General features: G+C 50.5%; 1 protein-coding gene across 1 annotated transcript; it reads left to right on the forward strand.

Moving 5' to 3' along the window:
• Positions 1-3,793: 3,793 nt before the first annotated feature.
• Positions 3,794-22,099, forward strand: LOC133464520 (creatine kinase B-type-like). Its single transcript, XM_061746548.1, has 8 exons — positions 3,794-3,916; positions 7,944-8,160; positions 10,933-11,087; positions 13,437-13,569; positions 18,077-18,248; positions 19,155-19,278; positions 19,357-19,546; positions 21,697-22,099. The coding sequence occupies exons 2-8, from the start codon at positions 7,968-7,970 to the stop codon at positions 21,873-21,875; spliced, it is 1,146 nt and encodes a 381-aa protein (XP_061602532.1). The 5' UTR covers positions 3,794-3,916; positions 7,944-7,967; the 3' UTR covers positions 21,876-22,099.
• The last annotated feature ends 1,233 nt before the right edge of the window (positions 22,100-23,332 follow it).

A 23,332-nucleotide genomic window follows, 5' to 3' on the forward strand; every position in this document is an offset into this window, starting at 1 on the left:
TCTATAATAAAAATAGTGGCAGATGAATTTAATTATCAGCAAAAAAAATGGACAGAGTAAGGCATCTTCCTTTTCCCTTCCATCTCTGTTGAGAACTGCATTACATACAATGGCGTTCAGCCGCTAGTGTCACCACACGTGTTTTTCAACAGAGTGAGGCATCATCTCACTTCTCATCTCTGCTGACAGTTGCACATGTGCAATAGAGTGCAACGCTAGCGGTGGCTAATGCATCACCGTGGCAATTGGCAGTAAAGTTCATTAAAATATATATTTTTGAATGAAATGTTCATCTTTCTTGCCTTTCATTTCTAATAAGAACATGCATAAACAACATCATGCAAAGTTTTAAAGCTGAGAACTAAATAAGAGTTATGATGAGACTCATAATCCGATTAGTCAACTAATCGTTTCAGTAGTCGACGACGGATCGACTATCAGAATAGTCGTTAGTGTGTGTGGTTGTACAACCGCCCGACCCTGGTACAACGGTCCAACCCTGGTACACAGTCTGACTCCGGTAATACAACGGGTCCGACCCTGGTACACAGTCTGACCCCAGTAATACAACGGGTCCGACCCTGGTACACAGTCTGACCCCGGTAATACAACGGGTCCGACCCTGGTACACAGTCTGACCCCGGTAATACAACGGGTCCGACCCTGGTACACAGTCTGACCCCGGTAATACAACGGGTCCGACCCTGGTACACAGTCTGACCCCGGTAATACAACGGGTCCGACCCTGGTACACAGTGTAGTTTTCAGAACGAGGATGGATGAACATCAGGATGAATGTTCTGGACCGGGTTCTGGTTCTTGCAAATACCCGGTTTGTCATTTTTGTGTCCACTTGTTCAATCAAGGGACCATCCTTTGTGGTTCTGGACATGAGGCGGTTTTACCGGGTCCAGGTCTTGGAGGCCGAGCAGCTTGGTGGATCTGCTCATCTCTCTGGTTACTCATCTTATAAATATTGATCCTACCTACTGCTGCTGCTGTTACTCTCATCAGCGGTTTCCTTATTTTATTAAAGTAATAAATAAATAGTGCATTAAAAAGGACAGAAGCCACGTTAAACGCGGGGTATCCTCTGTGATCGACATAAAGGAGCCGGGATCCCTGACCCTTCCATTCTGCCCATTTACGACACGGCGCCGTGCAAGACGAAGAAACCTTCTGAAAGTCTTCAGAAACTTGTGGGTGACGTCACAGGGGGCGTGTCCACCACATCTGTGCACATTCAGAGGTCCACAAACAGGAAGCAGCCGCTGAGCTACAAACACACTTCCACAGAAACGTCAGTCAGACAGAAGGCAGCGGTCTGGTTCTTAAAGAGTCTTTTATTAATGACAGAAGACAGAAATGAAATGAAACACCTCCTCAGTCTGAACCTCTCTGTCCTCTTTGTTCTGAAGCAAGTGTGTCCTTGAGATCACACGCACGCGCACGCGCACGCACGCACGCACGCACGCACGCACGCACACACACACACACACACACACACACACACACACACACACACACACACACACACACACACACACACACACACACACACACACACACACACACACTCCTGCAGCTGATGTATAATTCAGGACTGCAGAAAACTGCTCCGTCACTGCTGAAACTCAGGACAGTTTGTCGTCCTGCTGCAGCTGTCAATCACTCTGATGATCGGCTTATCGATCAGTTCCAGCCGATCACCTGCCGATCACCTGCTGCAGACCTCTGTCACATGCAGGACTTGGGGGGACAGGGTCCTGGGTCCTGGGTCTTGAAGTAAAGCACTGAAGATTTGAATATTCTGATCACAATCTCCAGATCTGGGACGCATGTGTCTATAGACCTGCCTGAGAAGGTCCTGGTGGGGGTTCAAGTCCAGTCCTGCCTCCACCCGGACCAGCTGGGCCCATGCTAGGTCAACCACGGCCGGCTGTGGGGACTCTGGTGGTCCAGCCAGATGTTTGAATTACGACCAAAACAACATCTGAAACAGATGTGAGTCAGAGTCCATGAGAGGTAACCGTAGTTCCCATCAGAGGAGACACCAGCACAGCTGAGCTGAGAGCTCCTGGTGTCTGGGTTACGTTGGGGCCCTGGTGGTTGGCAGAGGACCCACAGGTCCGGACCCTGGTGGCCACAGAGGGATTTTCCAGTTCTGTTTTAGACAAACTCTACCTTGGCAGGAGAAAACTAGAGGGTCTAGAACAGGGGTGGGCAATACTGGTCCTCAAGGGCCGGTGTCCTGCATGTTTTAGATGTTTCCCTGCTTTAACACACCTGATTCTAATTAATCATCGTCATCAGCTTGTCATCTAGGGCTGCACAATTCTGTTAATTACACAGTCACTTGTATCATGGTGCAATGAAGCAGAGAAACATCTAAAACCTGCAGGGAGACCGGCCCTTGAGGACCACCCCTGGTCTAGAACTAGATGGCTCTGGAAGGGCCTGGAAGGGTCTAGACCAGGGGTAGGCAACCTTGGTCCTCGAGTGCCACTGTCCTGCATGTCTTAGATGTTTCCCGGCTTCGACACACCTGAATTTATTTAAGGGTGCTCATTAGCTTGTCATCAAGGTCTGGAGAACTCTGTTGGTGACACAGCTCCTTGTATCACGGTGTGCTGAAGCAGGGTAGATTCTAAGACATGCAGGACAGTGGCACTCGAGGACCAGGGTTGCCTACCCCTGGTCTAGACCTTCTGAAGATTAAATCTTCATTCTGTGAACAGATGTTTCGCTTCACTTGAACTCATACATCTTTACTCTTGATTCCGTCTGGATGCTCATGGAGATGAAAATACCAAAACACTAGAATCGATCTGGCAGCACGGTGGTTTGGTGGTTAGCACTGTTGCCTCATAGCAAGAAGGTTCCCGGTTCCACTCCCTGGCCCGGCAAGGTCTTTCTGTGTGGAGTTTGCATGTTCTCCCCGTGCTTGCGTGGGTTCTCTCCGGGTACTCCGGCTTCCTCCCAGAGTCCAAAAACATGCATGCTAGGTTAATTGGTGATTCTAAATAGCCCGTAGGTGTGAGTGTGGTTGTGAGCATGGTTGTGTGTATGTATGTGGCCCTGTGATGGACTGGTGACCTGTCCAGGGTGTAACCCCTGCCTCTCACCTGAAATGAGCTGGGATAGGCTCCAGCAGACCCCCGTTACCCTGCAAAGGATAAAGCGGGTATAGATAATGGATGGATGGATGGAGGGATGGATGGAGGGATGGAGGGATGGATGGATGGAGGGATGGGTTGGTGGATGGACGGATGTATGAGTGGATGGGTGGATGGATGGGTGGATGGATGGATGGATGAATGGAAAATTGGATGGATGGGTTGGTGGATGGATGGATGGATGGATGGATGGATGGATGGATGGTGGATGGATGGATGGTGGATGGATGGATGGATGGATGGATGGATGGATGGATAGATAGAATAGAATGAGATAGAATGGATCTCTTCATCAGGGTTGGACCAGGTGGATGGAGTCGTGTTGGTGACGGCAGCATCAGGACCAGCTGAGGACCACCTCAGCTGATGGGAGGATGACGTCACTGCCTCTCCTGTGGAAGAATCCGTGTGTTCAGCAGCATCAGTCAGCTCTGCTCAGAGGCACTGCGGCAGCAGCGCGTCACAGCGGCGGAGAGAGAGAAAGGACGCGAGAGAGAGAGAGGGACGGAGGGAGGGGGGGGCGGGTGTGTGTGACGGGCCCGGTCACGTGACCCGCCGCAGCCGCTCCGTCCAATGCAATGAATGGATCTTAAATAGGAGCCAATGGGACGCGGGGGGGCGGGGGTGGGGGTGCGGGTTATAAAAGAGCGGAGCGCCGCTTTAATCCGCAGCAGCAGCAGCAGAACCCGGAGCCAGAAGCCGCACCACCAGAACCCCTACAGAGCCAGTTGGAACCGCAGGTAGGAGCATCTGCAGGACCGGGATGGGGGCAGATCTGGGGTGCAGATGGAGAGAGGGGGGGAGTGCAGGGGACCAGGGGACCATGGGAGCAGGGGAGCAGGGGACAGGTCTGCAGAGGCTCTGTCCGTCGGTCCGGTCCGTCTGTGACCTTGCAGCTGGTGCAGCTGCAAGGTGATGCGCCCTGCAGAACCCGTCCTGCAGAACCATCCGCGGGTCCGCAGACCCATCTCCTCCATCTCGGAGCGGCTGCAGCGGAGCCCCCTCCCCATCCTCCCTGGTGCGCAGACAGGGCTGCGCAGGAGCGCAGCGCATCCCGCAGCATCCCGTCTCCCCCTGCAGCTGTGACGCAGACGAACCCGGTCCGGTTCCGTGTGAAGGTGACCCGGTGCGCGCAGCGGCCTCGTCCTGCTGCGTCACTGCGCGCAGGCCTCCATCATAATCCTTTGTGTGCCACTGATCCCCCCCCCCCCCCCCCCTCCCAAACCCTCCCCTCCCCAACCCCCTCCCGGGCACCCCCCCTGTCCCCGTCCTGCCTCTCCTGATCCCGCACTCCCAGGCCGGTGCAGGTCCGGATCAGGTCCGGATCAGGTCCAGATCAGGTCCGGATCAGGTCCGGATCAGGTCCACATCAGGTCGGGATCAGCCCCCCCGCCCCCCCCCCCCCCCCCCCCAAGGTCAGGAGGAAACAGCTGATTGCAGTACAGGAACTCAAGTGCGTCAAGGTGTTTGCTGCAGTCTGCTTCCGTCACGTGACTGGCTTTCAGACCAGATTCTGTGCATTTTAGTGTCAATTCGACCAGAGGTGTATAATAATAATAATCCTGTCCAGCAGTTGTTGCAACCATCACTAAAGCAGCTCCTCTGCAGGTAGATGGCAGGTTTACACCTGTTTTAAAATACAGGCTGATCCACAGGAATATGTTTAAAGGAGCAAATATCAGCTTAATGTAAAGAAAATTATTTGACTAATGGTCCTTTGAGACTGACCCCATTTCAAAATTGGTCTTAATTTAAGATTGATTCAAAACTATTTTTGAAATTATATAAAAAAATAAAAAACATTAAAGCACATTGCAGAGGTGTATAATCCAGGTGCCATAAAGTAAAAACCCTGCCATGTTTCTGGATCAGCCAGTACATTTAGAACAGGGGTTTTCACTAACAACCATCTACCTGCACAGGAGCTGGTCTAGTGATGGTTGGAACAACTGCTGGACAGGATTTTTACTTTATGGCACCGGGATTATTATACACCTCTTCAAAACAATGTGTGAATCCAGTCCTTCACACTTGAACTCAGAGAGAATTTTCTCCAGCATTGCACCGTCTCACCTTGTGGCTGAATCCGCTGGGACATCAACTGCTGGGAGGTTGACAGCTGATTGACAGCTGATTGACAGCTGATTGACAGCTGATTGACAGCTGATTTACATCTGTCCTGCATGTTTTGTGCTGGTGTAATCTTTCTCACTGTAGAACCCTGAACTCCACATCCTTTGGAAATGGTTTCATAAGCTTTCCAGATGGATGTGCAGCTCTGATTAATTGCTGATGTCTTTCCCTTTTGGCACTGTGTTAACACATACCTTAACCCTCCAGAAGAACACAGTGATAGATGGTCCGCAGCACCGGGCTGCTGCAGCTCTTAAATCGTAGGGAAGCAGTACGAGGGGACTTCAGATTTCCTGGTTTTCAATTAACTGCACAGGAATAAAAGGTTACGTATCGTTTTATCTGCAGTGATTTTAGACTGACCTGCTCTCAGATTTAGAGAATTTCCTCCCTTTGAATCGTTTTCCACTCTATTCAGAATCAGAATCAGAAATAAGTTTATTGCCAAGTCGTTTAACACACACAAGGAATTTGTTGTGGTGATTGGTGCAATACAAAAGAACAAATAATATTATTAAAGGGGAAATATTCCCGGAGGAGCTCCCAGGGATGCTCTCGTCAGATTCCAGGTTCATCTCCTCGCAGCCAAACATGATTTTCTTCGTCTTGTCTTCGTGCCGTCCATCATTCTGTAAACTTCGGAACGCGCCCCCTGGTGTTCACACCAGGAACTGCAGCCGTCTACAGCCGGGTGGCTTTGACCCCACGTTTGTTACCGGCTGCCTCATGGTGGTGATAGACTGCTGAGGCCGGTCTGAGGTTGGTCGGGGAGGGCTGGGAGATGGAGACTGGCCCCTGAAGCAGCGGGCTACTAACCAGGGCTAACCCGAGCAGAGCTGAAAGAGGGACTGGTAGAAATCTACTAGCACCTGCGGCTGTTCCAGCCACCAGGGCTAGGCCCGGGGGATCCAGACCTGCAGGAACTGGTCTGGGTCAGACCCTGGTGGTCCGTAGAGGACCTGCAGGTCTGGATCAGACCCTAGTGGTCTGTAGAGGACCTGCAGGTCTGGATCTGGACCCTGGTGGTCTGTAGAGTACCTGCAGGTCTGGGTCCAGACCCTGGTGGTCTGTAGAGGACCTGCAGGTCTGGATCAGACCCTGGTGGTCGGTAGAGGACCTGCAGGTCTGGATCAGACCCTGGTGGTCTGTAGAGGACCTGCAGGTCTGGGTCCAGACCCTGGTGGTCTGTAGAGGACCTGCAGGTCTGGGTCCAGACCCTGGTGGAGGAAACAGGCTCACATATGCGCTACGACTACACCGTATGTACTGTCTAAAGTATGTTAAAGCGTGCCGAGGACAGCTCCACCTTTCAGTCTGGTCCCCATGGTTACCATCGTCAATGTGTCCCCCATCAATAGAAACTATTGGACTGCTTCCTTGGTGCTGGACTTTGACGAGCAACTAAAAGAAACCACTGGCAATCACAGAGACTGTGGTTGTAGCTCCGCCTATGTGACGTAGACTGGTGTCAACGCAGACCTCCACCTTGTCTGCTGGTTTTACAGCAAGAACCTCTGGATCCGAGGTGTTGGTAGCGATTCTGCCAACTACTACCAGCTTTTGATTATTTATTTTTATTGAAATGTATTTTGACCATATAGCATTTGAAACCAGGGCGTTTCTCGCTTTTTCAGGCACTGAGCAACATGCTTGTTTGGGGGCAAGTCTTGACCGGGAGGTCTGACCCCTTAAAGATAATTCATGACTTCAGGGCTACAAAACAAGATGGTTTTCTTTAGATTCTGGACCCCGGAGCTTTATAGCAAACTAAAGGACTGATTTCTACGGAGCCCCTCTGGTGACATTTGAAAAAAATAAAATAATGCGTGGCCACTCATTAATAACTCGTGGCCACAAGATAATCAATGCGTGGCCACGAAATAATTAATTCGTGGCCACGAGATAATTAATGCATGGCCACGAGTTATTAATGCGTGGCCACGAGATAATCAATGCGTGGCCACGAAATAATTAATGCGTGGCCAAGAGATAATTAATGCATGGCCACGAGTTATTAATGCGTGGCCACAAGATAATCAATGCGTGGCCACGAGTTATTAATGCATGGCCACGAGTTATTAATGCGTGGCCACGCATTAATAACTCGTGGCCACGAGATAATCAATGCGTGGCCACGAGATAATTAATGCGTGGCCACGAGTTATTAATGCGTGGCCACGAGTTATTAATGCGTGGCCACACATTATTTTATTTTTTTCAAATGTCACATGTTATTACTACACTCGCCATGACAATACTCTTGCTCTTTAATATAAATAGACTATAATTACCGTTATTAATGATGAATAACCATCCCACCAAGGAAGTTGCATCCACGAAGTCCAGACAGTAGGTTATAATGCCATCCACGAGTAAAGTAATGCGTGGGCACGAGATAATCAATGCGTGGCCACGCATTAATAACTCGTGACCACGAGTTATTTTATTTTTTTCAAATATCACCAGAGGGGCTCCGTAGATTTCTAAATGTTTAAACAGAAGAAAATCCAGTCGAACTGCTTCTTCCGGTTCTTGAAGGGACGGAAGGGAACCGGCGTTCTTAAGAGTCGTGCAGAGTTGGGGCCAGGATCCTCTTGTGTCATCACGTCCTCACGTGTTTTGTGCTTTTCCCAGGTCAGCAGCAGCACAGGCGCCATCATGCCGTTCGGGAACACCCACAACAAGCTGAAGATGAACTACACCTCGGAGCAGGAGTACCCCGACCTGAGCCAGCACAACAACCACATGGCCAAGGTGCTCACGCCTGAAATGTACGCCAACATGCGCGACAAGGAGACGCCCAGCGGCTTCACCTTGGACGACCTCATCCAGACCGGCGTCGACAATCCAGGTAACCCCTCCCCCACCCCCCACCTGGTTAACTGACTCACTAACACTCCTGGCTCATGTAGATCACATGTCAAACCCAACACCCGCCGGCCAAACCCGGCCCGTCACCATTCAGACCTGCGTTCCGGCAAACGACCGCTAGGGTCACGATCCGGACCTGTGGGGTCTCTACCAACCACTAGGGTCACGATCCGGACCTGTGGGGTCTCTACCGAGCGCTAGGGTCTGGATCTGAACCTGAGGGGTCTCTACCAACCACTAGGGTCAAGATCCGGACCTGTGGGGTATCTACCGAGCGCTAGGGTCTGGATCTGAACCTGAGGGGTCTCTACCAACCACTAGGGTCAAGATCCGGACCTGAGGGGTCTCTACCGACCGCTAGGGTCACGATCCGGACCTGCGGGGTCTCTACCGACCGCTAGGGTCCGGAAACGGACCTGCAGGTCCTCTACTGACCACTGGTTTCATACAGCTGGCATCACGTTAGCTGCTTAGCACTTAGGACCCCCTCATGGAATTGCTCCATGGCGCTAGCTCGCCCTTGTTTGGTCTGCTGTTTTGCTCCACGGGCGGTTCCCGGGTCGCCACGCAGGGTCCGGGGGCCGACCGGGGGCTCGTCTGCCTCTTGGTCCTGTGGACGTCACGCGTTCTCTCTGATACGGGCGGCCTCCTATCAAGTGTCAACCTCGTAAACGGAGCAACAGCTCTGCGGCGATGTTGGGTCTTGACGCAACCGATGCCGAGACACCGACCAAGGAGTCGCCGCTGAGATGACGTCTGAATTTAATCTGAGCTAAGGTAACTCAGCCTGGCTAGTGTAAACTAAGCTGAAACAGCTAACTAGTAATGTCCCAGCCAGCTGCTGGCTGTACTGGGGGGCCGGGGGGCTGGGGGGGTCAACCACCAACCCTACAACCGAGCTTCAAAACCAGCTCCCACAAGTCTCAGGGTGACGTCACAGCTGTTTTTGGACTGGATGGTCTCCAGTCAGTCTGGAAAAGGAAGTGTCATTTTCTACCTGCACAAGGTGGAAGCAAACATGGACTCCTCCAACCAGAAGCACTTTAAAGTCACTTGAAGAAGAAAATGCATTAGAAGCTTTTTCCTGATGGAGAAATGGTTTTCCATGGAGTATTGTTTGTTTTTACGTTGTTTCCTTTGGTTTTCTTTGTTGTTTTTTTGGTTTGCATTGGTTGTCTTTGGCTTTCTTTGTTTTTTAGGGCCCGAGCACTGACAGTGCGCAGGCCCTATTGTATCTGTAGGAATTTTTTTTTTGTTTTGTTTTTATCCTCGTTTTTCTTCCGATGAAATGAGGGCCTTTTTGCCCCCCTAAACGTGCCCCAAAAGTCACCAAATTTTGCACCAAGCCAGGCCTGGTGAAAAATTTGATATTTAATGGTTTGCATTAATGGGCGTGGCCTAATGGCTCAACAGCGCCCCCTAGAAAACTTTGTACCTCAAACCCCACAATACGGTTTAACGTACATGCACGAAAATCAGTACACCCCTGTATCATGTTGCAACTTAAAGAAAAGTCTCTTGGCGCCATGGCCCAAACCCAACAGGAAGTCGGCCATTTTGAATGAATCGTGTCATTTTGGCGCAATTTATGCCATTCCTTCGGCTGTTAATACGACCCGAACCGTAACGTGCACCCAGGTGTGTTATACATCAAAATGTGCGTCTCCATCCTGCAACGATGCGCATTACTTTTCTCTTTCAAAAGCGTTACCGTGGCGACGCTAGACACCAAAAAGCGCGCCCACCCTTCATCTGGTTGGTCCATATTTGATAGTTCCTACTTTCTGTTACAACTTTTGAATGGTTTGACATAAAAAGTCGTGGGTGGTGTCATCGGACATGGTTTTGAGTCCTTGACCTTTATTGGTGAAAATTGCACGCGCTAGGGCCCGTTCATCGCTGCTTGCAGCTTTTTTTTATTATTTTTTGTTTGTTTTTCAGTGGTTTTCTTTGTTTTTCTTTGGTTTTCAGTGGGTTTCTTAGGTTTTCCATGTTTTTATTTGTTTTTGTGTGGTTTTCTTTGGTTTCCCGTGGTTTTATTAGGTTTTTCCGTGGTTTCATTTGGTTTTGCGTGGTTTTTCCATGTTTTTCTTTGTTTTTGTGGTTTTCTTAGTTTTTCCGTGGTTAGTAGAAAAAGTTGACTAATAGATAAAGAAAGTCCTCTTCTCTTTTTCTTTGTTTCATTTTTTTGAGACATAAAAACCTCTGGGTGGATGTCTGCTCCTGGGTCATCAGCGCTACATCTTTGCTTCCTAGAAAGCAGATGAGGAATGGCGTCTCTGATGGGATGCTGGAATCAGAGCCAGCTCAGGAGAATGTTCTGGAGTTAAACACAAGGTTCTGAGGAGGGAGTTGTGTAACCTCAGTCTTTGTATGAAGTGTTACCTGTTTTCTAGGTAAATTCCTGTGATTCACCTTCACACAGAGACTTTCTATTCTGGAGATGCTCGGTAATCACTCCAGTAATGGGATTGACTTGTAAGACCAGGTTAATTTCAGCACGTTAATTCCCTCACCATGGGGGGGGGGTCTTACTTTTGTCTGATCTCCTGATCCTCTTCATCAAATCCAGATCCTTAAGCAGCACTGAAGTCAAACACTGATGCACAAAACAAATTGTAAACTAGACAAAACAAACCCTGAAGCCAGAGAACACGGTGCAGGTTTGTCCTCTCTGAATTCAGGCTTTTACCACCTGAAAGATTTCCAGGGAGTCAGAGCCGAGTCTGATGGCCTCCTCGTGTCTCTGCAGGTCATCCCTTCATCATGACGGTGGGCTGTGTAGCTGGGGACGAGGAGACGTATGAGGTGTTCAAAGAGCTGATGGACCCCGTCATCGAGGACCGTCACGGAGGATACAAACCATCAGACAAACACAAGACGGACCTGAACCCCGACAATCTCCAGGTACACCAGAGCCTGACCCAAACCCCAACAGCCTGTCTCAAGCCTCAAAGACCTGCAGGTACCCCCCAAAAACCCGACTAATGCCCTAAAAACCTGCAGGTACACCCCAAAGACCCGACTAATGCCCTAAAAACCTGCAGGTACACCCCAAAGACCTGACTAATGCCCTAAAAACCTGCAGGTACACCCCAAAGACCCGACTAATGCCCTAAAAACCTGCAGGTACACCCCAAAGACCTGACTAATGCCCTAAAAACCTGCAGGTACACCCCAAAGACCTGACTAATGCCCTAAAAACCTGCAGGTACACCCCAAAAACCTGACTAATGCCCTAAAAACCTGCAGGTACACCCCAAAGACCTGAATAATGCCCTAAAAACCTGCAGGTACACCCCAAAAACCTGACTAATGCCCCAAAAACCTGCAGGTACACCCCAAACACCTGACCCAAACCCCAACAGCCTGTCTCAAGCCTCAAATACCTGCAGGTACCCCCCAAAAACCTGACTAATGCCCTAAAAACTGGAAGGTACACCCCAAAGACCTGACTTAAGCCCCCAAAACCTGCAGGTACACCCCAAAAACCTGACTTAAGCACCAAAAACCTGCAGGTACACCCCAAGGACCTGACTCAAACCCCCAAAAAACCTGCAGGCAGTGCTTTAAGTGGACAAAAATAAGTGCCGGTACTCCCCTTATTCAACTGATGTCAGGTAAATTAGGCGGTGGGTAACAGCAGATGATTAAGTGATATATTGAAATACTAGGACATGATGCTGATTTTTAAAAAGAAAATTGTTTTATTGAATTTTCCAAACAAATTATGTGTACACAAGAAAACGCTCACATTCACTGGTAGACAGTACTCGAGTTGTAAAAAAAAATCAGGGGGGATGGTGGATTTTATCATATGGGGACAGATAATTTGTGCTGATTACAAATAATATAATATATTACAAATAATAGCAGTGACCAAAACACCTGCAGAAATACTGCAGGAATGACATAGCAGCAGTTAAATGCAGCCTTCTGTAAGCTTTAAATATCCACTGGGCTTACATCAAATACATCAAAACACAACAATAAAAAACACTTTTCTGAACTTATCAATATGACTCTGTCCTTCACAGGATAAGTAAAATGGATCACTGCAAAAACTCACAATCTTAACAAGAATATTTGTCTTATTTCTAGTTAAAATGTCTCATTTTAGTAAAAAAAAATCTCATTACACTTAAAACAAGACTCATCACTGGAAAAAACAACAATTTTCACCTGTTTCAAGTAGATTTTCAGTTGAAATAAGTAGAAAAATCTGACAGTGGAACAAGATTTTTTTGCTTGTAATGAGAAGATAAATCTTGTCCCACTGGCAGATTTTTCTACTTATTTCAAGTGAAAATGTACTTGAAACAGGTGAAAATTGTCAAATAAGTTATTTTTCTGGTGTTATTTTTCTGGTGATGACTCTAAATGTTGAAATAGCAGTAAAACCACATTCATTGATGAAATGACATAAGGGATGGAAAGGAGGGATGGCAGTTTTACAGGGGGGATGATTTGGACCGTTTTTATTTCAGGGGGGGATGCCATCTCCCCTCAACCCCCTCAACTCCAGTACTGCTCGTAAACACAGCAATGGTATGGACAGCTTTCAGCAGAGGCGTCAGAGCTTCTGGTGTCCCGGATCCCCTCAGCTCCTTGTATTCCCCAAATCCTTGTATACTTCTTCTCCTCTCCACTTTTAAAGAAAGATTAAAATATCTTCTTCTTCGCGTTCTATTTATTCATTTCTGGCACACTCGACTCGCGGGACCTCGGTAAACTGATTTATGGTTCCGCGTTACACCAACGCAGAGCCTACGCCGTAGGGTACGCAGTGACGCGCAACCGCCTTGCGTCTATTTAGCGCGGAACCATAAATCAGGCTTTACGAGTGAACGTCTCACGAGGGGCAGTCGCGTTGCGACGCCACTGTAGCCAAATCACAAAGAGAGAACAGAGTACTGTGAGCTCATGAGAAGTCCCGGTACGCCGTAAAAAGTCCCGGTACGCCAGAGGCTAATATTGAGAAGTGTGGGTACTCCGTACCGGTGCGTACCGGCCCACTTAAAGCACTGTCTGCAGGTACACCACAAAGACCTGACTCAAACCCCAAAAACTTTCAGGTATACCAAAAAAACCTGACTTAAGCCCCAAAGACCTGACTCAAGCCCCCAAAACCTGCAGGTACACCCCAAAGACCTGACTCAAGTATTTTTGATACTTTAATACAGTAAAAGAGAAGATTCACTCTTGTCTTTCCCAGTGCATTGTGGGTCACTTCCTCTGTCATCTGTTGCTTTTCAGGGCGGAGACAACCTGGATCCAAACTACGTGTTGAGCTCCCGGGTTCGGACAGGACGGAGCATCCGCGGCTTCTGTCTGCCGCCGCACTGCAGTCGCGGGGAACGCCGCGCTATCGAACAGCTCTCCCTCGAAAGTACGACCTCCCTCCCTCCTTCTGTCCTTCTGAATGAATGAATCACCTGTGACATGTTTGAATCCTCTTCAGGGAAGTCCACATGGGTAACAGCAGCTAGTTTAGGGGCCGGAGCCGCCACAGATAGTTTTATCTTCCAAACACCAACAATCAGAGCCGTCTGGGAGATTTGCGAGGCCCTGTGTGAAATGGCCAGGGGGGGCCCTCGCGCGTGAGCGTAGCGAGCGCGCCCGAAATGTTTGGGTTTTTCGGGTCGGATCGGGTGTCTATATGCGCAATTTTAAAGGAGCTTGAGGCAGGATTGAGGCAGGATTTATGAAAAAAATTTGTATAAGTTTTAAGTTTTCTAGTAATAAGGTCAGATGAAGCGTTCCAAACCCAAAAGAATGAGCCCTCTAGTGTATCTCTCCGTTGCCTTGAACAGGCTGTGTGCTGCAAAATGTGCTGCAATTCGGGCCCAAATTTCCCGCGCTGTCCTGCGGATGTGACGTCACATGACGCTGCATGCACGTTTTCCCCGTTCTCCCGTGCCGGCTTCACTGTTGGCTGCAGTACCCCCAACGGCCGTCGTGGTGAAGGGTGGCGCTAGAGAGTCTCATTTCTTAAAAGGAGCCTCATGCTCCTTTAACTCTCCAATTAGCAAAATACTGGATACCTTCCCCTGCCTCATCATCATCTCTTGCCTCGACGCGGGGCCCGACGGCTGCTTGAGACCCGGTCGGATCGGTGATTTTTGTAACAAATTTATCAAACGAGCCTTTCAGAGAGGCATTAAACTCTTCCATTTTCTTTAGTTCTTTTTCTTTTTTCATCCCCTGATGGAAATTTCCTGATTCTGTCTCGTTCTCGCGACATTGTGTGACAGTTTGTTCCAACTCCACCAGTCTGGATCAGAGCAGCTTGTGTCTGCGCTTGGTCTGACGCAGTTGTATTGAACAACATCATTGCACATATATTTATTCTAGTCTGATATGCACAGACTAGTACACATTTAGATCTGTAATGGAACGTGACTGTTGATATTTATAAGGGAAAGAAGGAAAGAAAAAAAAAAACGGCCCATAGCGCAAGGCCCCTTGGGTCGCGAGGCCCCGTGCACGGTTCGCACACCCCTTGCGGCGACCCTGCCAACAATTTAGTTCTAGGTTGATGCCATCCAGGAGGTAGGGAAAAAAGATTCTCTACTGACCACAAGGGTCTGGATCCGGACCTGTGGTTCCTCTACCGACCACCATGACTGGGTCTGGGTCTGGAGCCGGGCCGCTAAACCGGAGACAGGTCTGGAGCCGGGCCGTGGCCGGGCGGAGTGAGTGCCGCCAAGATGGCGTCCATCAGGGTCCTGAGGTCGGGCTTGAGGCGACGCTGCAGGAGCCCGGGGACGCCGTCGCAGAGCTCTTTCTTTGAATGCAGTTTTGTTGACAGATGTCATCGTTGTGGGACGCTGACGTGTCCAGACCTTTGACTGGTTCTGTACCAACGTTCAGGTCCGCTTAATCCAATCACGGACCTCCCCCTCAGGCCCGTTGGGAGACCACCGCCCGTCTCCAAGTCTTCCAGGACCCATGTGTCATGAACGTTAACAGATGTACGGCCCAGGAAGTCCCATCATGCCCTTGGTGCTGCTCAGCCCAGAGATTAAGTCTCTTTAGATTAGAGAAACCATTTCAAATCTTAGAAACTTACAAATAACCTAAGAATAACTCTCGTTAGGAGGGAGTTCATTTATCTCCTGAGGAGGAAGCGTCTTTATTTAGAAAGCTCCCATCATGCCTCAGTGATCGCTGCAGAGGATCAGGCCGTTATGTAACTGAACTGAGCGTGCTCAGACTCCTGATCCGTTCCTCTAAAACCAGGGCTTTCACATTCAGATAAGACCGGCCGGATCTGGACCGGTGGCACCCGGCGGAGCAGAGTCTGCTGCCCCCTGCTGTCTGGGAACGGGAACCACGTGAACAGCCTCTGGTTGGAGAGAACGCCTCCACAACCAGAATCATATGGCCCTTTTCCACTAGTATCTACACAGCGCTTCTACCCGCCACGCCCCCGTCTTGCGCTTTTCCACTACGGGCCAAGGCGGGTGGAGCCGTGCCAAGCAGATACTTTTTCTGTAACCATTCTGCCGAGGTTCTAACCGGGCCGAGCCGGCACTATATCTGACGTCAGGGCCGCCGCAAGGGGTGTGCGAACCGTGCGACCGCACGGGGCCTTGCGCCCCAAGGGCCCTCGCGCCACACGGGCCTCGCGCTATGGGCCTTTTTTTTTTTTTTCTTTTTCTTTTCAATTTTTTTTTTTTTTTTTCCTTTTTTTTCCTTTTTTCCCTTATAAATATCAACAGTCACATTCCATTACAGACCTAAATGTGTACTAGTCTATGCATATCAATAAATATATGTGCAATGATGCACGTGTCTGTTGTTCAATACAACTGATCAGACCAAGCGCAGACACAAGCTGCTCTGATCCAGATCCAGATCAGACACAAGGTGCTCTGATCCAGACGGGTGGAGTTGGAACAAACTGTCACACAATGTCGAGAGAACGAGACAGATTCAGGAAATTTCCATCAGGGAATGAAAAAAGAAAAAAAACTAAAGAAAATGGAAGAGTTTAATGCCTCTCTGAAAGGCTCGTTTGATAAATTTGTTACAAAAATCACCGATCCGCCCGGGTCTCAAGCAGCCGTGGGGCCCCGCGTCGAGGCAAGCCCGGATGATGATGAGGCAGGGGAAGGTATCCAGTATTTTGTTAATCGGAGAGTTAAAATTGCACATATAGACACCCGATCCGACCCGAAAAACCCAAAAATTTTGCGGGCGCTCGCTACACTCACGCGCGAGGGCCCCCCCCCCGGCCATTTCGCACAGGGCCTCGCAAATCTCCCAGACGGCTCTGTCTGACGTCATCACATTACAGGCCACTGATTGGTCGGGGGGCGGGGCCGTCAGACGTTTGAATCAGGAAGCGGGAGTCAGCGCGGGAGTCAGCGCGGGAGTCAGCGCGGGAGTCAGCGCGGCTCGCGGCGATTTTGGTGTTTGGTGATCCAACTCTGAGGTGCAGATGTTCATAAACCTGGTGGCTGAGGAGAGAATTAAAAAAGGGATGTAGACGGGCTGTTTTACTCTCAGCCGCTCGGGGCTCCAGCTGATTTCTCATCAGCGCCGACATGAACAAAGCGGTTGCGCAATCGAGTACGTCACAGCAGCTTCACCCCAACCTGCCCACTTCTCCCCTGGATGTGGAAAAACATGGATGGATGGATGGATGCATCCATCCATGGATGGATGGATGGATGGGTTGGTAGGTGGATCGAAGGATGAATGGGTGGGTGGATGGGTTAGTGGGTGGGTGGATGGATGGATGGATGGATGGATGGATGGATGGATGGGTGGGTGGATAGTTGGATGGATGGGTGGATGGATGGATGGATGGATGGATGGACGGGTTGGTGGGTGGATGGATGGATGGGTTGGTGGGTGGATGGATGGATGGGTTGGTAGGTGGATCGAAAGATGAATGGGTGGGTGGATGGGTTAGTGGGTGGATGGATGGATGGATGGATGGATGGGTGGATGGGTTGGTAGGTGGATGGATGGATGGGTTGGTGGATGGATGGATGGATGGGTTGGTAGGTGGATGATGGATGGATGGATGGATGGATGGATGGATGGATGGGTGGATGGATGGGTTGGTGGGTGGATGGATGAATGGGTTGGTGGATGGATGGATGGATGGGTTGGTGGATGGATGGATGGATGGGTTGGTGGATGAATGGATGGATAGGTTGGTGGATGGATGGATGGATGGATGGGTTGGTGGATGAATGGATGGATGGGTTGGTGGATGGATGGATGGATGGATGGATGATGGATGGATGGATCGATGGGTTGGTGGATGGATGGATGGATGGGTGGATGGATGGATGGATGGATGGATGGGTTGGTGGATGGATGGATGGATGGATGGGTGGATGGATGGATGGATGGGTTGGTGGATAGATGGATGGATGGATGGGTTGGTGGATAGATGGATGGATGGATGGGTTGGTGGATAGATGGATGGATGGGTTGGTGGATAGATGGATGGATGGATGGATGGATGGGTTGGTGGATGGATAGATGGATGGATGGATGGATGGATGGGTTGGTGGATAGATGGATGGATGGGTTGGTGGATGGATGGATGGATGGGTTGGTGGATGGATGGATGGAGGGATGGGTTGGTGGATAGATGGATGGATGGGTTGGTGGATGGATGGATGGATGGATGGGTTGGTGGATAGATGGATGGATGGGTTGGTGGATGGATGGATGGATGGATGGATGGATGGATGGGTTGGTGGATGGATGGATGGATGGATGGGTTGGTGGATAGATGGATGGATGGGTTGGTGGATGGATGGATGGATGGATGGATGGGTTGGTGGATGGATGGATGGATGGATGATGGATGGATGGATAGATTGATGGATGGATGGTCCTGACATCAGCTTCTCCCTGGTTGTCTGCAGGTCTGGACTCTCTGGAGGGAGACCTGAAGGGGAAGTACTACGCCCTGAAGAACATGACTGACGACGAGCAGCAGCAGCTCATCGACGACCACTTCCTGTTTGACAAGCCCGTGTCTCCGCTGCTGCTGGCGTCCGGCATGGCCCGGGACTGGCCCGACGGTCGCGGCATCTGGTCAGTAGTCCAGAACCCGTCTCACCTAATCCTCTGGTTCAGTCGGAGACGGGCAAACCGGTGGAACCAGCACGTTAGTTCAGGCTAGCGCTTTTAACTTTAGCTATGATGCTAATCAATGCGACCGTACATACATTCTGATCAAACTGTCTGGACATCCTCATTTCTGTTGTTGCAAGCAGAACTTTGAAACGAGGACTAGGATTAGTCCAGGGGGTTCAGGGGAGGTCCAGGGGGGAATCCTGGAGGCCCAAGGGGTATTCATGGGAGGTCCAGGTAAGATCCATGGGGGGCTCACGGGAGGTCCAGGAGGGACCTATGGGAGGTCCAGGAGGTATCCAGGGGAGGTCCATAGGGGGTCCAGGGAAGCCCAAGGGGTATTCATGGGAGGTCCAGGGGGATCTGGTTCTGAAGGGCCCAGAAGTAAGGCTGCTGTCATTTAGCTATGTCATGCTCATCGGCCTGGCTGGGAGTCAACTGGAGATCCACTCGTCCTCGTTTCAAATGTTTTTTTGGTAGCAACACTAAAACGAGGACAGATTTGATCAGAACGAAGATAACCGGGGCAACTGAACTAAAGTGGGCTTGTTCCAGTCGGCTTCTAGACCTTCTGGTTCCACCAGTTTCCCCATTCATAGTTTACAGGGTTGAGACAAACTGACCCTTCTTGTGATCTGCTCTCCTGGACTGGTATTGCTTCAGAGTGTGGCTTTAAACTTGCAAAATGAAAAAACCAGAACAGAAGGACTTCAACGTTCTCATGTAGTGGGGCTTCGGATGGTTCTTGGTTTATACGCATACTGGATCCGGAGGCACCACGTAGTGGCTGCATGCGTTCCCTCTGACCTGAGCTGGTTCTGGACCTCCCGTCTCCGTCTCTAACCCCTTGTTGTCATCCATTTGCAGGCACAACGACAACAAGACCTTCCTGGTCTGGGTCAACGAGGAGGACCACCTGCGTGTCATCAGCATGCAGAAGGGGGGCAACATGCAGGAGGTCTTCAACCGCTTCTGCACCGGACTCACCAAGGTACGCCCCCCAACCTTACTTCCTGTTGCCCTCCCATCAGGAACCCGTCCCCCCTGACACCTGTCCTTCGTCCGGCAGATCGAGGGCTTGTTCAAGGACCGAGGACACGAGTTCATGTGGAACGAGCACCTGGGCTACGTCCTCACCTGCCCGTCCAACCTGGGGACCGGCCTGCGGGCCGGCGTGCACGTCAAACTGCCCAACGTCAGCAAGCACGAGAAGTTCGGCGAGATCCTGAAGAGGCTGCGGCTGCAGAAGAGAGGAACAGGTACGCTGACGTGCAGAAGGTACGAGAGGTACCTGAACGCACCTGAGCCCCCAGCCGAGCCATTTACTTCACAGCAGATGGGTTTCACAGGAAATAGACAAATTCAGTGCTCCTCACTTCTTGTAATTCATGTATGGAACCCACCGCAGTGAGACATTATTGTAATGAAAGAAAGTAAAAGAATCGTGTCATTAATGCGTCCCACAGACCCACACTCAAACCTCTGTCCCGAGAATGCTCGAGGCAATAAACCTGCACCAGAACCAGATTGGGGGAAGTTGGACACCTCGATAACAATGTGGGTAGTGACTAGACGGAGGATGGGTTCCTCTGCAGGGTGGCTGGACTCTCTCTTAGAGAAAGTTCAGTAGAGCCACTGTTCCTCCACGTTCAGAGGAACTGGTTGAGACCGCTTCATCTGGTTAGGATGTCTCCTGGACGCCTACCTGGGTGGATGTTCAGGGATGTCCAACCCCGAGGAGACCCAGACCCGGGGCACAGCTTTTCTGGAAACACCTCAGTACCCTCCTGGAAGGTTTGGAGGAGGCGGCTGGAGAAAAGGTGGTTTGAACCTCTCAGGTCCGGCCTGAGCTAGGACAGGTGGAGGACAGATGTTTTGGCTGTTCACACTGTTCCTCCTGACAGAAACCTGGTCCTGGTCCAAGGACCTGGTCCTGGTCCAAGGATAGATAGGATCTCAGGTCTTGATTTCACCATTCAAAATGCACCTTAACCTTTTTATATTATTTATATTTCTTATATTTCTTATCTGTTTGCACAGTCTTTCACTGGAGAGGTGATGCTGCTTTTAATCTCACTGTACCCGTGTATAATGACAAAGTATTTTATTCTATTCCAATGATTCCAGTCATTGTCAAAGGACCTGGTCCTGGTCCACAATAGCCCCAGGATTCCTCACAGCACCAGACACCAAAGTTAACCTACCAACCAGCCGAGGTCTGAGATGTTCAGGTCCAGGGACCACAACCTCCATCTGGTCTGAGTTCAGAGACAGGTGTTTCCCACCAGGTGTTCACCACAGGTGTCCACCACAGGTGTCCATCACAGGTGTCCACCAAAGGTGTCCACCAAAGGTGTCCACCACAGGTGTTCACCACAGGTGTTCCCCACAGGTGTCCACCACAGGTGTTCACCACAGGTGTCCACCACAGGTGTTCACCACAGGTGTTCCCCACAGGTGTTCCCCACAGGCGTTCACCACAGGTCTCCACCACAGGTGTCCCTACAGGCGTTCACCACAGGTGTTCCCCACAGGTGTTCCCCACAGGCGTTCACCACAGGTGTCCCCACAGGTGTTCCCCACAGGCGTTAACCACAGGTGTCCACCACAGGTGTCCCTACAGGCGTTCACCACAGGCGTTCACCACAGCTGTTCCCCACAGGGGTTCCCCACAGGTGTTCCCCACAGGTGTTCACCACAGGTGTTCACCACAGGTGTTCACCACAGGTGTTCCCCACAGGTGTTCCCCACAGGTGTTCACCACAGGTGTTCCCCACAGGCGTTCCCCACAGGCGTTCCCCACAGGTGTTCACCACAGGTGTTCCCCACAGGCGTTCCCCACAGGCGTTCACCACAGGCGTTCCCCACAGGCGTTCACCACAGGTGTCCCCACAGGCGTTCACCACAGGTGTCCCCACAGGTGTCCACCACAGGTGTTCCCCACAGGTGTCCATCACAGGTGTTCACCACAGGTGTTCCCCACAGGTGTTCCCCACAGGCGTTCACCACAGGCGTTCACCACAGGTGTCCACCACAGGCGTTCACCACAGGTGTCCCCACAGGCGTTCACCACAGGTGTCCCCACAGGTGTCCACCACAGGTGTTCCCCACAGGTGTCCATCACAGGTGTTCACCACAGGTGTTCCCCACAGGTGTTCCCCACAGGCGTTCACCACAGGCGTTCACCACAGGTGTCCACCACAGGTGTTCCCCACAGGTGTTCACCGCAGGTGTTCACCGCAAGTGTTCCCCACAGGCGTTAACCACAGGCGTTAACCACAGGTGTTCACCACAGGTGTTCCCCACAGGTGTTCCCCACAGGCGTTCACCACAGGTGTTCCCCACAGGTGTTCACCCAGGTGCTCCGGTCTGAAGATGCACACTTCATCCTTTCCTGTCTGTGTTTCAGGTGGCGTGGACACCGCAGCCGTGGGCGGGGTCTTCGATATCTCCAACGCGGACCGCCTGGGCTTCTCCGAGGTGGAGCTGGTCCAGATGGTGGTGGACGGGGTCAACCTGCTGGTCAACATGGAGAAGCGTCTGGAGGGCGGCGACTCCATCGACGACATGATGCCGGAGCAGAAGTGAACTGTCTGGTCGTAGCCCGATCCCCCCCACCCCCCCCCTCACCTGTCACCACCCCCGCCCCCCCCCCCACACTGTAGTGAGTCGTCCTGAAGCTGCAGGACGTTTAGAGCCGCTCAGTTAGACTTCAGTCTTCCAACATGTGAAGGTTTTCTATTTCCTGTCTGCACCTGTTGGACCATCTAACACCTGAAATATCTAATAAAGTCTCTGTGGCCCAAACTAAACGCTGCAGCGCACCTGTCTCGTTCTCTCTGACGCACACGCGCACACACACACACACACACACACACACACACACACACACACACACACACACACACACACACACACACACACACACACACACACACACACACACACACACACACACACACACACACACACACACACACACACACACACACACACAAACACACTCACACACACACACGTTCAGTCTGAACAGGGTTAGCATGCGGCTAACATGAGCTCTGGTTCAACATGAGAACAGAAGCCTCTAAAACCTCTGTAGAAACATTTGAACTTCCAGGTGACTGAAATAAAATAACAGCACTAAAATAAAGATTTCACACGGCTCCCCTAGTGAGTTACTGATCTTTTGCATGTAAACAGGTCAAACGTCTACGTTTCAGGCCACGTTTCCACATAGCCAGGTATTTACAAAAATTGATATTTCCCCCCCACGTTTTGAAAAATACCATAATTTACACTGCATAAATACACTATTAAGGGGTCGGTATGAGCCAAACCTACAGTGTAGTAGTAGTTACAGTGTAACTACAAGCCTAAAGTCATGCTAGCCAATCGGAATCCTGAAAAGAAACATCAACAAATGACACGAGTAACTACAGTTTACAGATTGTAAACACAGATCACACACATGACGCTGGTGACGTTTCTGTCACATGATGTGACGTTCTGAAGCCTAAATGTCCGTTTCCCTCTGTTTACAAGCAAACGTGAAGTTTTTGCAAATCTCCACTTTGGCCAGAGTTTTCAGAAATTATCGTTTTTGGAGACTTTGAGCTTCGTTCTCGTGTAAATGAACGGCCAAAACGCATGAAAACACCACCGTTTCTGCTACGTGGAAACGGGGCCTCAGTGCAGCAGAGACCCGGAGAGTCTCCACAGCAGCTGTGCTAAACCCAACCTGGTTGGTTTGTCGTAGTCATGGTTACCCCTACTATTTTTATTTATTTTTTCTCATATTTTTATCCCCGATTTTTTCCCGATTTTTTCCCTACATTACCAAATCCTCATTAAACTGCACCTGCCGGGGCCCCGATTCAGCCAACGACAACTACCCACCTCCTGGGTGGAGGTTGGTGTTAAGCTAAGCTGACTGCAGAGGGGGGGTCCTGGCCCAGGGACCTCAGGGACCTCAGATCCCTGTGGAGCACTGCTGGTTTAGGCAGCACTCACTTATGTTGTATTTTCAGTGGTGACAGTGGAATTGC

Source organism: Cololabis saira, chromosome 18 (assembly GCF_033807715.1).
Source record: "Cololabis saira isolate AMF1-May2022 chromosome 18, fColSai1.1, whole genome shotgun sequence".
Classification (NCBI taxonomy): domain Eukaryota; kingdom Metazoa; phylum Chordata; class Actinopteri; order Beloniformes; family Belonidae; genus Cololabis; species Cololabis saira.

Bases quoted from the DNA above. Each gene is read 5' to 3' on its own strand.
- LOC133464520 (XM_061746548.1), top strand. From the start codon at position 7,968: ATGCCGTTCGGGAACACCCACAACAAGCTGAAGATGAACTACACCTCG. The intron at 8,161-10,932 runs GTAACCCCTCCC...GTGTCTCTGCAG, and splicing joins GACCGGCGTCGACAATCCAG to GTCATCCCTTCATCATGACG. The intron at 13,570-18,076 runs GTACGACCTCCC...GGTTGTCTGCAG, and splicing joins CGAACAGCTCTCCCTCGAAA to GTCTGGACTCTCTGGAGGGA.